Below are 16,891 nucleotides of genomic sequence, written 5' to 3' on the forward strand. Positions count from 1 at the left end.
TCTGACTTTTCACTAAAAAGAACTGGCATGTAGTTAAAAAAAGAAATATGACTTTTACTATAGTGACAGCTGATAGCACCTTAAAGTAATATCAATATATAAATCTTTGGATTTAGCATGGTGAAATGCTTCAAGTTGAAACATAGTATATAAATAAACAGCTCGTTTCTCTCCTTTGACTCCCTCCCTTCTGCCCCCTCCAAAAAAAAAACGTGCAATAAAGAAAGATGGTGTAGTAGCTGGTTAGTTCAAGTGGTAGTGAAAGTTAAGTATGAAGTTTGAAGTGGTTTCCATTATATACAGGGTTTGGAGTTTGGTTCAGTGGCTCCCAGCACCACTATGCAAATTGTTCCAGCACCCGTGGCCAGAAGTATAATAGATAAGATGCGTCCATTCTTGCAGTTACTCTCTATGATTCATTTGCGGTCATATATTTTCTTTGAGAATACTCCACGGGAAATGTGTTATGTACCAAGTTAAAGTCTCTTGAGAGCAACTTGAGTAGGATACTTCTGGGGCATAAAAACTTTAAGTAGAAGAGGGTAATTTTGTGTATTTCCCTTGAAAGTGAAGAACCTCTCTCCCACTGTAGGTGCTTTTATGGCAATTAAAATTTACAACTACAAAAATATAAATCATACACAAACACAGAAAAATGCATCCTGGAATGCCATAAAAATCCACAGTAATACTTATCTACAGCAATACCAGTAACTCCTTATCTGACATCCCACCAGACTACACTGCACCCTGCCCTTTCCCCACAAGCGTGAGGGGAAAAGATGATCCTTGCAGCCTCCCTTGGTGGTTTACAAATCTGGCTTCTGGCAGACCGAAGAAGGGAATGCATTCCAAAAGTGAGGCTCTGTCCCAGAAAATGACTTATTACCACCGCCTACTTTTTAAACCAAGAGGGTGTTAGTTCAAGTGCTTTTGTTGCTCACTTAGCTGTTTCCCTCTCACAAGAGGAGAGAAGCAGGCTCTTATGTAATGAGGTCCCAAGCCATTCAGTTTAAAACCAACAATTTCTACCTGGGAGCTAATAGGCAGACAGTGCAGATTGTGGTGCAGTGATATGATATGCTCCCCATGTAAAATGCCCATGATGTGTTCCACTTTATAATGTGCAGCTGCCATGAGTTTCATGGCTTAGGATTGCAGGACTGGGCCCTGGGAGTGAAATCCTACTCCACGGCAGTTAATAGCAAACTCCATTGACTTCAGTAGGGCCAGGATTCCACCATAGGTGTTTAGGGGTGTGAGAGATGTACATCCACTGACTCACATTAATTCCTTTCTATTCACCACATTTTCTTCCTCCACTCTAGTCTCCCTTTTAACTCCAGCTTTCTTCTTTCATCAAAATCGTTTCTTATTATGAACATAAGATAAGCAGCACTTCAATATAGCTTTATTAATCCTAGTGGATACTGAGTGCAAGGGAAGTGGAGAGGATAAGAGTTTTTTTGATGAGAACAGAAGCTAATATGCTGTGTACAATGTTTTTTGGTTTCTGGTGTTTATTTTTTGAGAAATCGTTGCTCATGCTTTAAGAGTTTAAATAATTGGTTTCTTTGAATTATAAAAGCTGCGTGTCAATGCATTTCCAGTGAGCACAGAAAATTTATAATGCATGGTTCTTAGGGCTTGCCAGACTGCCACACACATAATTATCAAACCTGCAAATATTTGACATTTGCTGGGTTTCTGTGTCTATTTTATGAAGCCCCATTCTCATATGCTTGCTTCAGTGTGAAGTTATCAGATTAATCATAAGAACATAAGAATGGCTGTCCTGGGTCAGACCAAAGGTCCATCTAGCCCAGTATCTGTCTACCAACAGTGGCCAATGCCAGGTGCCCCAGAGGGAGTGAACCCAACAGACAACGATCGAGTGATCTCTCTCCTGCCATCCATCTCACCCTCTGACAAACAGAGGCTAGGGACACCCTTCCTTACCCATCCTGGCTAATAGCCATTAATGGACTAAACCTCCATGAATTTATCCAGTTCTCTTTTAAACGCTGTAACAGTCCTAGCCTTCACAGCTTCCTCAAGCAAGGAGTTCCACAAGTTGACTGTGCACTGTGTGAAGAAGAACTTCCTTTTATTTGTTTTAAACCTGCTGCCCATTAATTTCATTTGATGGCCCCTAGTTCTTGTATTTTGGAAACAAGTAAATAACTTTTCCTTATTTACTTTCTCCACATTACTCATGATTTTATATACCTCTATCATATCCCCTCTTATTCGTCTCTTTTCCAAGCTGAAAAGTCCTAGCCTCTTTAATCTCTCCTCATATGGGACCCATTCCAAACCCCTAATCATTTTAGTTGCCCTTCCCAGAACCTTTTCTAATGCCAGTATATCTTCCCTGCTTTCTTTTCTGAAGACTCTTCCTACCAGTTTATGCTGGAGCATTGGGGAAATTACTTTAGATCACTAAAATCCAGTTTGAATACCAAGAAGCAGCAGAAAGCAAACGTCAAAGTAACCTCTCAAGAGATCAAAATATGAATAAAATAAAAAAGTAATATAAGCCTCATTCATCTGGGGTCCTCTCCTGGTGGTTCTCTATCTAGGCACCTCACCCCTTCCCCTTAATTTCTCTGGTGGTTACCCTCTCCTATTTGTTTACTCTCCTTAGTAGTTACCTACCCTTCTTTGCCTTCTTGGTAGCTGTTCTCATCTTTGGCAACACCAATCTTCCTGATGGCAGCTTTGACATCCTTTTCCCTTTCCCTGCTCACTCCTCCTTGTTCTCTCCTTTCTTCTCTATGCTATTACCGCCTGATCCTAATATTTCTTCACTCTTTCTACCACTTTGATCCACCTATGAACATTGGGGAAACTGAAACCAACCCACATCCCCATTAATCACAGGAGGAAGAGCAGGCAGTGGTTATGGCACTATCAATGTAGGAGACCCAAGTTCAAGTCCTTCCTCCATCACAGACTTCCTTGGGCAAGTCACTTAGCCTCTCTGCCTCAATTCCCCATTTTTAGAATTGGTATAATAAAATCACCCTATTGTGTTGCAAGGATAAATATGTAAAATATTCTGGTCACCTCATCTCAAAGAAGATATATTAGAAATGATATATTGGAAAAGAGGACAGAGAAGGACAATAAAAATGATTAGATGTATGGAATATCTTCCATAGATAGAGAAATTAAATCATAGAATAGAGTATCAGAGTTGGAAGGGACCTCAGGAGATTATCTAGTCCAACCTCCTGCTCAAAGCAGGACCAATCACCAGACAAATCCGAAATTTGCCCCAGATCCCTAAATGGCCCCCTCAAGGATTGAACTCATAATCCTGGGTTTAGCAGGCCAATGCTCAAACCACTGAGCTATTCCTCCCCCCAAGTCACCACCACAGCCCCAGCACTGCTGTTACTGTGGTGGTCTGGCAGTGATTTAAAGGGCCCGGGGCTCCTGGCCACTGCTACCGCTAGTGCACCAGCAGCTGGAGCCCCGGGCCCTTTAAATTGCTCCCAGAGCCCTGGGGTAGCAGCAGCGGCCAGGAGCCTGGGCCCTTTAAATCACCATTTGAGCCCTGGGCAGTGCAGGCCCAGCAGCGCTGAAGGGCTGGCTGGGGGAATCTGGCCCCGGCCCCGCCCCTTCCAGAGGCCCAGAGCTGCCCCTCCCACCACCTTGCTCAGGACTCTGGGCACCCTGCTTAGGTTACTTTCACCCCTGTCTATAGGGTGACCATAGTTCCAATTTTGGCCAAGACAGTTCGCTTTTTAAGCCCTGTCCAAGTTATGACTTTTTTTTTTTTTGGTGTGTGTGCAAAACTGGGCATTTGTTCCATTTAGTCTTGCTCGGGGGCTCAGAAGAATGTTCAGGAAAGAGCAAACAGGACAAATGTCCAGTTTTGTCAAAAAAGTTGTGGCATCCGTGATGTCAGTTCCAGTGAGCAGCGACACCAGCCCCATGCAGCAGAACTCAGGCAAATGGCGATGCCAAGTGGCTTGGCTCAGGCAAGCAGCGACACCAGGTGGCTTAGGTCAGCCCCGTATGGCAAAGCTTGGGCCAGCACCTGAACACTGACCATCTTTTACCCAGTGTCCTGTTTTCAGGTTAGGAAAATATGGTCAACCTAGACATCTATAAAATCGTGAACGGTATGAAGAGAGTAAGTAGGGAAGTATTATTTACCCCTTTCACATAACACAAGAACTAAGGGATCACCTGATGAAATTAACAGACAGCAGGTTCAAATAAACATAAGGAAGTACTTCACTCAGGACACAGAGAACCTATGGAACTCAATGCCACTGGATGTTGTGAAGGCCAAAAGTATAACTGGGTTAAAAAAAGAATTAAATAAGTTCATGGAGGATAGGTCCATCACCAACAATTAGCCAAGAGGGTCAAGGATGCAACTCCATGCCCTGGGTTTTCCTAAACTTCCAACTGCCAGAAGGTGGAACTAGACGACAGGGAATGAATCACACAAAATTGTACTGTTCTGTTCATCCCCTTTGAAACATCTGGCACTGGCTACTGTCAGAAGACAGGGTACCAGGGTAGATGTAACATTGGTGTGGCCCAATATGGCCATTCTGATGAAAAGTAATGACTACTTTTTTCTGTAGTCCATTGTAACTTCTAGGGAAAAAAGTTAATTTTCACAGGTTATTTTCAACAAAATGAATTGCCTTTCACATGTTTTGCTGATTTCTAAGCAAGGGTTTCAAACACAATGGACATACAGTGTCAAGTGGAATACACAAAAATATATTCATTGCACACTTGCAGTCAGTTATTTTGCTGTGGGAGGAATGAATATGGAGAATTTTTCATCTACACAAATGTAACTATAAAACAAACAAGCAGCAACAAAGGAAAAACAATTGGCAGAAGCATAAGATGAAGCAAAGCATATTATTTTTTCTAACTAATGGATCTATTGAAAAAATTGAGCCACACAAATACCAGCAACCAAAAACAATTTATACCTTTTATCCGCTAGTAACATGCCATATAGCTGATGAATATATGTGTCAAATGAATACATTCAATTATCATTCTAATTCAATATCCTGTCAGCAGTCTCGATACCACAACTGTCCTTATCTACCCAAGCTGCTTTTGTGGTAATATTGGGAGAAATATTGGTTACACAAATTCATGTTTGTTGTTTTTACAGTTTTTTTCTGTTTATAAGTTAAAAAAAGTTTGTGAAATTGGAGCATTTAAAATAATCAAATTTTATTTCAAAATTTCATGCACATTCTTTTTACTCTATTGGAATGTTTGAGAAAGATTGAAAATCATTTTGGTTCTGAAAATACATAAATAGGTTTGTAAAAAGTCAAGAGAGCATGGTGGTCTCCAGAGGCTTTGGGGTCTAATGTATTAAATACATGACCGTGAATCAAGTTGTCCAGAATTACTCTATCACTGTCAGGCTTTAATATTACTTTGTTCTGATACAGAACTTTACAGATATTTTTTAGTCAATTGGTAGATGTTATTATTTATATGGACACAGCAACAATAAGACAGAGACACCATAATATGGTTAAATGCAGAGGCCACAACTTTATTTAAAACTAATATCTAGCTGCAGTTGCCATCCCAAAGTACCCAGAAGGGTTGTTCCAATGCAAATGTCAGTGGGCACCAATGGCTTTGGTGGATTATAAACCCAAGGGTTGGTTTTCAGGCCATGCTCCCTTGCAACCTTCAGATCTTCTCAGTGACCTTGATAGGAAACCAGAGTCCTGACCTTTTCCCTTGCTCCACATCGAAGGTAGGAGAAATAATATAAGGGGAACCACAAGCTGAATGAGGCATAGCAGCACACCACCTTATCATATAATGCTATTCCCAGGACCAATGCTGAGGCAGCCCACTGGGTTGATTCAGGGCAGGACTGAAACAGGGAGCCCACAATGGCTACCATACCTAGACAACAAACTGTAACAACCCCCTCACGCTTCATCATCGCCACCAAATGGGAGCCAATCACCCATCCCCACCACCCGATGGAAGCAAGTAGTAAGCAGGACAGGCCCCAGAACCTGGATCCAGATGCAGCATGTGACCTCCCCTCTCCAAACCATGCCCTGCAGCATAAGGGGAAGGATGTGAAAAGAAGTAGCTCCATAGGTTGAAGGCAAAATGAAGGCAAATGGAGGTAAGGAAAGGAGAGGGGAACATCACCTTAGCTGTTCCCACTTGAGGCCTCTTGCCCTGCTCCAGCCTCAGAAGGTGACCACTGCTCCCAGCCCTGTGAAAGCACACCCAGGCTAGTGGGGTAAGAATTTGCATTTAACATATGGGAAAATTGAGGTTCAAAGAGGTTACATTATTTGTCCAAGATCACAAAGGAAGTCAGGGTCAAAACTAGTATCACACAACCCAGGCCTATTGACTCTCAGTCCGATACAAATTCCATTAGAACACATTATTGTCTGTTCATCTTTCTGTACCTCTCTGCCAAATAATGGGGATAATTCCTACTGACCTACCTACATGTAATAGGGGACATCTTAAATCTTATATATTTTCAGGATTTCACATATGGTAAATATCTTTGCCCCATCTTACATCTAGTGAAACTGAGAGGTAGTAAGGTCTGTCTACACTTTGAGCTGGAGGTGTAAATTCCAACTTAAGGTGACATACCCTTGCTAGTGCTGACTGACCTAGTGTGCTGAAAAATACAGTGGGGGGTGGGCAAGCCAGCCTGAGTACATGCCTAGTGCAGGTATGTCTCCTTGAGCTGGAATATACACCTGCAGCACAAAATGTAGATGTACTGTGGCAAAGCACCTGCTTCTCCTCAGCTGGCTCAGACCCTTTTTGCCTCGGAGACACAGGCTTGGGCAAAGCAAAGTTCTTCCAGGTCACACAGGGTCTGGCTGATCCTTTCCTCAGTCAGTCCCTTGCACTGGTTTTCTCCCCTTCTGGGGACAGAGTGCAGTCTTCCTTGCTGGAAGAGTTCAGAGTCTTGCTGCACCTACTCACTGGCAGCTTCTCTCACTCCCCACCCCCTGCTTCCCTGCCAGGGAGGGTTTAAAAAGGTCTCCAGCAATTGGAGCCAGCTGAACCTAATTAGTTCCCTGGTAACCCCTGTTCCAGCTGAACCTTATTTCTCCATGGCTCTCTCTCCTCAATAGATAGGGAGAGGCCTCTTAACCCCTCTGGGACTAATTACTACCCCTCCCATGGTAGCTATTTGTCTTGGGTTTGCCACAGTACCCATAGAGAGGTTCAGTGGTTTGCCTAGGAAGAATTGTGGGCTAGTGGGTTAACAGAAGTCTTAATCTCTCATCCTGGTTCTAACAGCGATTCTGTATGTGATGACTTAGTTTTTCCATGCTTTTCTTTTCCCAGATTTAAAATGGGGATAATGACATTTCTCACAACATTCCAAGCTGGTGCATAAGTGATAATTGTATTTGATTCTGTCATTCAGAATCTTCATCCAGTCTGCTTTGTTTAGGACTGGATTACTTTATAACTGATTGTAGTAAAGTAGAAGACCAGCTAGAAACTAACATTTTTGTCAAGCTTTAGGCAGAAGTCTAAACCTGGGCATCCAGGAAATGACAACCAATATTCAATGTGCAGGAAAACATCAGGCAGTGCGGTCAAGGGCCGACATTTCACAGCAAACATGGTGAAGTTAGTAATGAAACTGACTTGACACTGCCATTGGCAATCCAGATTCCTGACAGTTTTTATCTCTGACTCTGTTTGCGTTCTGATGGATTGGTTGCCCTTGACTTGTTTCCTGTCTACACATCCATAGTTAAATATTTGTAATTTCAGCCTATAAGTATACCCTGCCTGTCTTGGGAGCTATAAAAACTGGCTGGGAGGCAAAATCCAATGATCATCATATTTAGACTCGTAATGAATTACATTCACTTTTGGTGAGCCAGTTTCAGTTTAATTTCTGAATATTATGTTTGAAATTACTTGGTTGGACAAGGTACATGAGAGAGTTTAACTTGTACTTTGGGAGTTATAGATCCATTATAGAATGCAAAAGGCTAAATATTAGACTAAATTGTATTATATCATGGAGTTGTTTCCCTTCACTGATGAACCTTTAGTCAGAAAAGAAATAATTGTAGGGATCTGTGACAGAACTAAGCAAAACTCGTAGAAAGAGCTGTGGGTAACATTTTAATTCTTGGTCAATTTTATAGGTCAGGATTAGAATATGTTTTAAAAGCCACATTAACTGATACCCAGAAGTCTTGATGCTTCTGAAGAACTGAGTTGCCTGACTCTAAATGAAAACATTAGACTGTTTGTTCCATTAATGACATGAGAATACACCATTTATATCCTAGAGAGATACTACTGATGTACGACTTCCTCTGTCTATAGCTAGTATTATTTAGCTCATTACAGCACTATTCTTAAAGAAATATCTTTCTGTTATTGAATTATCATTGGGTAAATATCAGATTCTGAACTAATGTTTTAAATAGTTGAAATACAAGGTAATTTCCTAATTATAAATTATAATATAATATATCCTGAAGCAATTTTACGGGCCTTGCAATATTATTTAAATAAAGCCCTGATGAACACACTATAAAACCATGATTTATTCTTCAGATTCTGTCCTTCCCAGGAAAGTCAGCGGGGCTGCCCCAGCAATAAGATCAATCTGTTTCTCTCTCTCTCTCTATCCAGGTTCCGATATTGTCATAGGTCACTGTAGTATCTGAGGAAGGGCAGAATTTTGTCTGTTTTCATTAATGATGGAAAGTTTGCTTCAAAAATCTGTTATGCAACCTATTAACAACATTAATGGTTGGTCTCTAGTTTCTAAGAGCATTGCTAATTAAATTAGTTGCTGAGTTGCTAAAGGAATGAAGGTGCTGGATTGTGAATATGCCTGCTGTCTGCTGTACTGTGGCATGTACAGATCATGCCTTGTATTAACCCAGCTCTCCCAGCGTCATTTTTTTTGTTTTGTTATTAGAGGTTAAAGAACAAATATAATTGTAATATTCATAAAAGGCTGGCACTATTTACTCAGTGTTGTTATGAAACTTCATTCAGTCAGTGTTTTCACTGGTTAGCTGATATAATGAGTGTTAGGGCTGTAAATCTGAACAAGTTACAACTCCATCAGGCACACATCTCCTACATAGTTGATTTTTATGATGGTTATTCCAGTATAAATAGCAAGGAAGGCACATTCTCTTGTGTCCTGACAAATTAGTTCTGAAACGAACAAATATTGTAATTTAAGGAAATAATTATATACTCTGTTTTTGGTTATTATGCGGATAATCATTAAGAGAGTGGAAAACGGCAGATCATCATCTAATGCCTTTTTGCTAAGGGAACTTTAGACACATCTTGGGTACGTCTACACTACCCACCGGATCGGCGGGTAGTTATCGATCTATCGGGGATCGATTTACTGTGTGTAGTGTAGATGTGATAAATTGATCCCCAATCGCTCTCCCGTCGACTGCTGAACTCCAGCTCGGTGAGAGGCAGAAGCAAAGTCAATGGGGGAGATGCGGCATGCCGCAAGGACATGAAGTAAGTAATTTTAATTCGATCTAAGATGCGTCGACTTCAGCTATGCTATTCTCGTAGCTGAAGTTGCATATCTTAGATCGATCCCCCCCCGCAGTGTAGACCAGGCCCTTGGTAGCACAAATATCCATCAAGGAGTTTGATTTGAAAATTCAGAGGAGCTACTGAAATAAAATTAATAATCAGGTTTAAACTATTACCAATAATAAAATCTGAGCAAACCTGTTCTGTACACACCTAACATGTGCAACAGATTAGGATGGATTTAAGATAATAATTTGCCTGGTCTTGTGATGACATTGTAGTTGAGAGCACTAAGCAGCTGGCACACACAAATGTAAGTAACAAAAATGAGCATACCAGAAATGAAGTTTACCAAGGACTATCAAATAATCGGAGTGAGCCTCAGCCAACTTTAGCAGACTCTGAGCAACAGAAGGGTTGCTTCTTGTTCAGAGTGGGCAAAATAATCCCAGAAGTGGTACACTAATTATTATTTTTTCTGACTGGCACTTTCTCTTCTTTCTCCTCTCTCCTATCTTCTTTTTGTGTTATTTTTATTTTTATTCTTCTAAGCCAAGTTTTTAAAAAATGAGAGTGTAAAGTTAAGCTCCTAAATCACTTTGTATGAGATTTTTAAAGGCATTCAGGCATCTAAAAATGCAGATAGGAGCCATGAGGGAGTTTCCAAAGCACCCAAGCATGTAAGGAGACTAACTTGCATTTAAATCAATGAATCGAATTAAATGCATTCCCTTAGGCACTTTTGAAAATTCTGCCCGTAAGTCCGTATTTAGACACCAACATAAATGACCTGATTACCAAAGGTGCTGAGCACCCAGCAGCTCTCTTTGACTTCAGTGGAAGTTATGGACATTCATCAATTCTGAAAATTAGACCATTTATTTAAGTGCTTCAGTGTGGATTTAGGAACCTAGTTTTAGGCAAACAATTGTGAAAGTCTTGTCCCATTTCTTCTCCGCTCTCCTTTTTGTATCTTACTATCTTTTCTTATAACCAGTGGGTCTCCAGTTAAGTGAAGAGTAAAATGCAATACTGTTAATTTCTGAGTTGATTATGCCTTGAGGTTTGGGGTGTTTAATAAATTTTTATATTGTTCACTTTATGATAGAAAAACTGCAAGGGCTTTTGAGAGTGTTGTAACAGACTCTGGCCATTGTGAAATGTACTGAGTTACTTCAATACATTCATATTAAGTAAAATAAAGTTTTTAAAATATATGAAGTACATAGCATACTGGAGGTTTATAGGTACCTGGGGATTCAGCTAGATGATGTACAGAAACATGTCTTTTCAGTCTTTAATTTATGTAAGCTGGACCGTCGCTTCCTTTTCTGCGAGTAAAGGGGACCTCTAGCAGATGTCTGGGGACATCCAAAGAGAAGTAACACTTGCTCTGTGGTATCATCCCCCTCTCACTTTGCCTCCATGGGAGTGGTCTCTGAGTGATCTGGAGGGATCCCTAGCAGTGGAGGAGGAGGAAGAGGTGGTAGAGTGGGATGGAGCAAAGCTGTGGGAACAGTTGCTTTCTGCAGTATTGTACCCTCCCCCAGACCCACAAGCAATACCCAAGTAAGATCATGCTGGCCCTCTCAGAATTACTTATCTGATATATATCTAAGGTATTTCTAAAGCACCTCAAAGTTAAATTATCAGCTACACATGTGTATGTCCCCCTGTGCTGAGTGATCTCCCACCTGCAATATATATATACTGAAGGGAGGTTAGGGAGAAATGGCCAGCAGGCAAATCCATGGGATCATGGCTTCTATAGAAGCAGTGCTTCATGTGACAGTCTCTGAAGGGAAAAGGACTTTGAAGATCACTGGGTATCCTTGGATTTAGAAGGCCCAGTTGTTTACTACTTCTTCAGGAGCAACCTCCTCTTTCTCCTAAGGTATAATAATGCAATGACAATCCCATAAGCAGAGACTCACAGAATTTCCTGTCTGCTAGGGACCGTTTTTCCATGTCTGGGGCAACCTGGATCTATGAATCTAATCATGAGATTAGCCTAAAAAACAATCACTCAGGCAGGAAAATTGGGGAGAAATAAAGTGAAATAGGGGGATAAAACATACCAACCCTCCCCAGCCTCAAATATTGAATATTTCCTATTTTTACGTACATTTTTTGAGCCTGGAAAGATCACTTTGTTTTAGATAATTCTAGGCTTAAAAGACTGGAATGATTACATTTTTTTTAAAGAAAAAAAGAAGCAAGTTTGCTCTTCTGGTGAGTTTTTCCAATATTTGTAGCATTATATTGTCATAATATGAATTATGTGGTACATATTTTGTGTGCCAGATCTACTGGAATGAAAACTATAATATGAATCATTACTAGTGACCTTCTCAAGATGGGCATTTATTACCACTGTTGTCACTGGATCATGTAACTTTTGAGACATTGAAATGTATTTACTAACTGCAAGAGTTTTGAGGGACATTCAAGAACGGTGATAAGGGCTGGATGAAATTTTGTAAAATATTGCATAGTTGTAGATTAAAAGAACATGTACCCATTTTGCTCAGCTAAACAAGCGAAACACTCAGAAGTACTTAAGTGATATATATATGAATGATGTATTTGTATCTCCCCCCTCCATTACCTTACCAGTCTTTAATGTATTTATCCTCACTGCACCAATGCGAGGTAAAAGTGCTAATACTGTACTTTTATTTATCATTCAGAATTCATAGCAACACTTTCCCTTCATTCCATTCATTAGATGTATTAGGTTGCCCAAAATAGTATGATTGCTAGTCTTGAGATTCAGGAGGACTGTAGAATAGCCTAAGACTCCTAGGGTATGTCTACACTGTGATAAAAAACCCATAGCTGGCCCGTGTTGGCTGGCCTGTGTCAGCTGATTCAGGCTTAAGAGGCTCGGGCTGTGGGGCTAAAACACTGCAGTGTAGACGTTTGGGCTTGGCCTGGAGCCCAGGCTCTGGGACTCTCCCCACTTGCAGGATCCCAGAATCTGGGCTCCAACCTGAGCCCAAAAGTCTACACTGCAATGTTACAGTCCCATAGCCTGAGCCTCATGACTTAAGTTCCCTCTAAACTGCACAGTTGCCTATTAAACCCTGCGCATGGGCTCAGGGCTGCAGCGGGGCGAGATGCTGCTCCCCTAGCACAGACCGCCATGGTGAGGAGAGGCTCCTCTTCCTGCTGGCCCCAGCAGGGACCTGTCTCAGACTCGCAGCGGCCAGGGGACAGGCGTCCCTCCCTCGGCCTCACCCCAGCCCCAGCATGGACCTGCTGCAGCCAGGGGAGAGGCGCCTCTTTCTCCCTCTCTCCCCCACCCCAGGTGCTTCTCTGGGGACAAAGAGCTGGGGGGGAGTCCTATCTCCCTGCTGTAGCCCCCGGGCAGCCTGCATCCCAAACCCCTCATACCCAGCCCCACCTCAGAGCCTGCACCCCCAGCCAGAGCCCTCACCTCCCCCCCACACCTTAAACCTCTGCCCCAGCCCTGAGCCCCTCATCCCTGGCCCCACTCTGGAGCCCTCACCCCCTTCTCCCGCACCCTAATCCCTGCCCCAGCCCTGAGCTGCCCTCCCACACTCTGAACCCGTTGGCCCCACCCCCACCACATGAATTTTGTTATGTGCACTAATATGCAGGTCACACATCACTTCCATATTGGTGCACATAACAAAACTCATTCCGTACACGTGTGGGAAAAATTAGAGGGAACACTGCCATGACCTTGAGTCAGCTGACACTAGGGTTGCCAGGCATCCAATTTTCGACCGGAATGCCCAGTTGAAAAGGGACCCTGGTGGCTCCGGTCAGCACTGCTGACTGGGCCTTTAAAAGTCCAGTCAGCAGTGCAGAGGAGTGTTGTGTATTTGGTTGTCATGGTTTTTGGTTCCTATGGTAACTGAGTTAGATTATTAGGGGATAGCTCAGCCAGCTTCAGCCGGCTGGGTGAGTTCTTTGAGTCTGTAAATAAAATGGTGGTTTTGTTAGCTGTCTGCTGTCTGGCCTCAAGTGATTTCTTCCTAAACTGGCTGCCCACAAGGATATAACAAGGAGCTAAGGCAGGCTCTCTTCCTGCTTTGGCTCTGCGCAGTTTCCCAGAAGCGACTAACATGTCCGGCCCCTAGGTGCAGGGCGGCCAGAGAACCTCCATGTGCTGCCCCCACCCTGAGCGCTGACTCCGCAGCTCCCATTGGTCAGGATGTGATGGAGGCAGGGTATTAGAGAAGGGGTGCATGGCAGGAGGCGGAGCAAGGGTGTTTGGTTTTGTGCAATTAGAAAATTGGCAACCCTAGCTGACACAGGCTAGGCACAACTGTTTTATTACAGGGTAGACATACTCCTATAGACTTGAGTGAACTTTGCATCAGGCCCTTAGACCCAGATCATCAAACCTAAATTCCCATTGACTGTAATGGAAGTTAGATGACAAAATCCCTTTGAAGATCTAGGCCCTAGAGACTTTGAGTGTGTTTATGTTCGATGCATCATTACAGTTGGGCGCTTTTGCTGTGACGAATAAAATGAACCAGAAGGTCCCCTATGGCACAGAAGAGTAGAACAGAGGCTCCACTGTCAAGTCAACGTGTCTATATGGCTGGTGCTTGGCTGCTTAGAGGCAGGGGACTGAGGCTGTCAAGCAGCTGCCTTACACTCTCTGAAATTTGTGGCAATACTGCTGGAACTGCTAAGGCCAAAATTATCACCTTTGCCATACTGGCCTTACTTTGTCCTCTGCCAGCGGAAGGTGAAAACATCCATGCCACATGGAAGTTTATTATTGTTGTTTTACTTATAAATACAATTTATAAATCCAAACCTGTGCTAGGCACTTTACAGGCAAGTATGAAGACACAGTCCCTGCACTTAAGAGTTTACAATCTAATTAAATAATGTATGCATGAAGGATGGGGCACAAAGGAAAGGGCCAGATTCTGCCATCCTTGCAATAACACCTTACTCTGTAAGTAGCTCTATTTAAATCAGTGGGACCCCTTGTGGAGCAAAGTGCTACTCAACCTGAGTAAAGGTGGCAGAATCTGGGCCAAGGTGCAGAAGTTAAGCAAGAATCTTGTTAGATTCATGAGTTTTCTTTACAGATTTTATTTTATTTTTTTGTGGGGGAGACGTCCTATTTGTTATATGTCACAGTGGAGAGATCCAGGATTGATGGGCCTTTTGAAACAAGGTTGCATTGCGTGTATGAATTTTAAACTATAAAAAGATATTGGGATTTTTTAAACCAGGAGGACTGAAGTGCAGCTGTGACATCTCTTTAAATTATTAACCATATTGTGGTGTATAAACATTTTTACCTACTAGAAATGGGGGAAAAAGATATTCTTATGCATTTCAAGCAAAAGTTGAAGGATGAAAACATATAAACAGATAACAGGTTCTCCTTGGAAGAGATAGCATTATGTCTAAATAGAAATGGATCCTTTCCATTCTGTCAGAGTTGATGCATGGAGATTTTAATCTGTCCTTTTGCAGTACCAGAAATTAATTCCAAACCCACATACTCCACATTTCCTAATTAAATGTTTTAAAACTACTGGTATTTATACTTGCATGTGATTAGTTTATAAACTTCTTTATTTAGGACTTTTTGCTTTTAAACTAGCCTGGAGTCAATAAATCTGTTTACAGATGTCAATTTGGTCAGCAGTAAAGAGGTAAATAGAAACTAATGACACTCATCAAGCCCATGGCATGAATGATTTATTGGGCACAATCATTTAACACTTTCATAAAGTCAATATAAGGGAAAGAAACAGGTTTCTTATTATGGTAAACTGTATTTGTACTGTCAGCACACCATGATTTATGACAAACCTGTGGCCAGGATTAGGATATTATAAATGAAGGAAAATGGAAGGCTCATTAATTTTTTATACCCATAGGTAGAAGACATGCAGTGGGCTAGCAGAGATCATACTCATCCAGCATCTGTTTGCAGCCTGCCCTGTAAACCTGGGGAAAGAAAGAAAACAGTAAAGGGAGTGCCTTGCTGTTGGCACTGTGAACGCTGTGAAGGGTACCATTACCAAGTGGATGAGCTCACCTGTGAACTGTGCCCATTTAATAAGCGACCAAATGCCAACCGCACAGATTGCCAGCTTATTCCAATAATCAAACTAGAATGGCATTCTCCCTGGGCCATCGTGCCTGTGTTCATAGCTATTCTCGGAATTATTGCAACCACCTTTGTCATCGTGACATTTGTCCGCTACAATGACACACCCATCGTCAGGGCATCTGGCCGCGAACTCAGCTACGTGCTATTGACTGGGATTTTTCTCTGTTACTCTATCACTTTTTTAATGATTGCCGCTCCGGACACAGTGATCTGCTCATTTCGACGGCTCTTTTTAGGACTCGGCATGTGCTTCAGTTACTCTGCCTTGCTCACAAAAACTAATAGAATCCACAGAATATTTGAGCAAGGTAAAAAATCTGTCACAGCTCCAAAGTTTATTAGCCCGGCTTCCCAGTTGGTGATCACTTTCAGCCTCATATCCATGCAGCTTCTTGGAGTCTTCATCTGGTTTGCTGTTGATCCACCACATATCGTAGTAGACTATGGAGAGCAGAGGACACTTGATCCAGAAAATGCCAGGGGAGTTCTCAAATGTGACATTTCTGATCTTTCTCTCATTTGTTCCCTTGGATACAGTATTCTCTTGATGGTCACATGCACTGTGTATGCTATTAAAACAAGAGGGGTTCCAGAGACCTTCAATGAAGCAAAACCCATTGGATTTACTATGTATACCACCTGCATAATTTGGTTAGCTTTTATTCCCATCTTTTTTGGTACTGCGCAGTCCACAGAGAAGGTAAGTGACAATAAAATTAAGAATCAAATATTAACTTGCCTTTTTCCATTACAATATTTGTAAAATTACCTTAATTCAGTCTTATAAATTACTAATTCTGAATGTGAACACAAATTCCTAGACTATTAGGAAATGGAAGGTAATGGCATGTGTTCTCTGGAAAGATACATTTCCTGGGTTTTGTAACAAGATCTGGGATCTGACTATGACATGATTGCCATAATAGCTTGGTCATTTTCTGGATACATCTTTTCCTTAAATGACTGCTTCCACTAATGCGTATTATTATCCTTTCATGATGCTTCAGTCTGTTATATGAAATACTATAAATGTTTGCTGCCTAGCACAGATCTGATGCAAATAGATGTATTTCAAAAAATCCACAAAGATCTACTTACACTTGTCAAAAATAATGAAGAAGAATGTTTGGGTAGAATGAAAGTCATTACCTTTACCTGTCAGCCACACACATAAGTAAGTAAGTAAGTAAATAAACAAATAAATACAAATAT

The 16,891-nt window shown here is 41.7% G+C and overlaps 1 protein-coding gene across 3 annotated transcripts in view; it reads left to right on the forward strand.

Moving 5' to 3' along the window:
• GRM8 (glutamate metabotropic receptor 8) overlaps nucleotides 1-16,891 on the forward strand; it is a 525,047-nt gene that overhangs the window by 440,037 nt on the left and 68,119 nt on the right. For all 3 annotated transcript variants that reach the window (XM_045001072.1, XM_045001074.1, XM_045001073.1), the window contains one exon: nucleotides 15,444-16,379. In XM_045001072.1, coding sequence (XP_044857007.1) covers nucleotides 15,444-16,379 — 936 coding nt within the window. The remainder of the gene's footprint in view (nucleotides 1-15,443; nucleotides 16,380-16,891) is intronic.

The sequence above is a fragment of the Mauremys mutica genome, chromosome 1, assembly GCF_020497125.1.
Source record: "Mauremys mutica isolate MM-2020 ecotype Southern chromosome 1, ASM2049712v1, whole genome shotgun sequence".
Classification (NCBI taxonomy): domain Eukaryota; kingdom Metazoa; phylum Chordata; order Testudines; family Geoemydidae; genus Mauremys; species Mauremys mutica.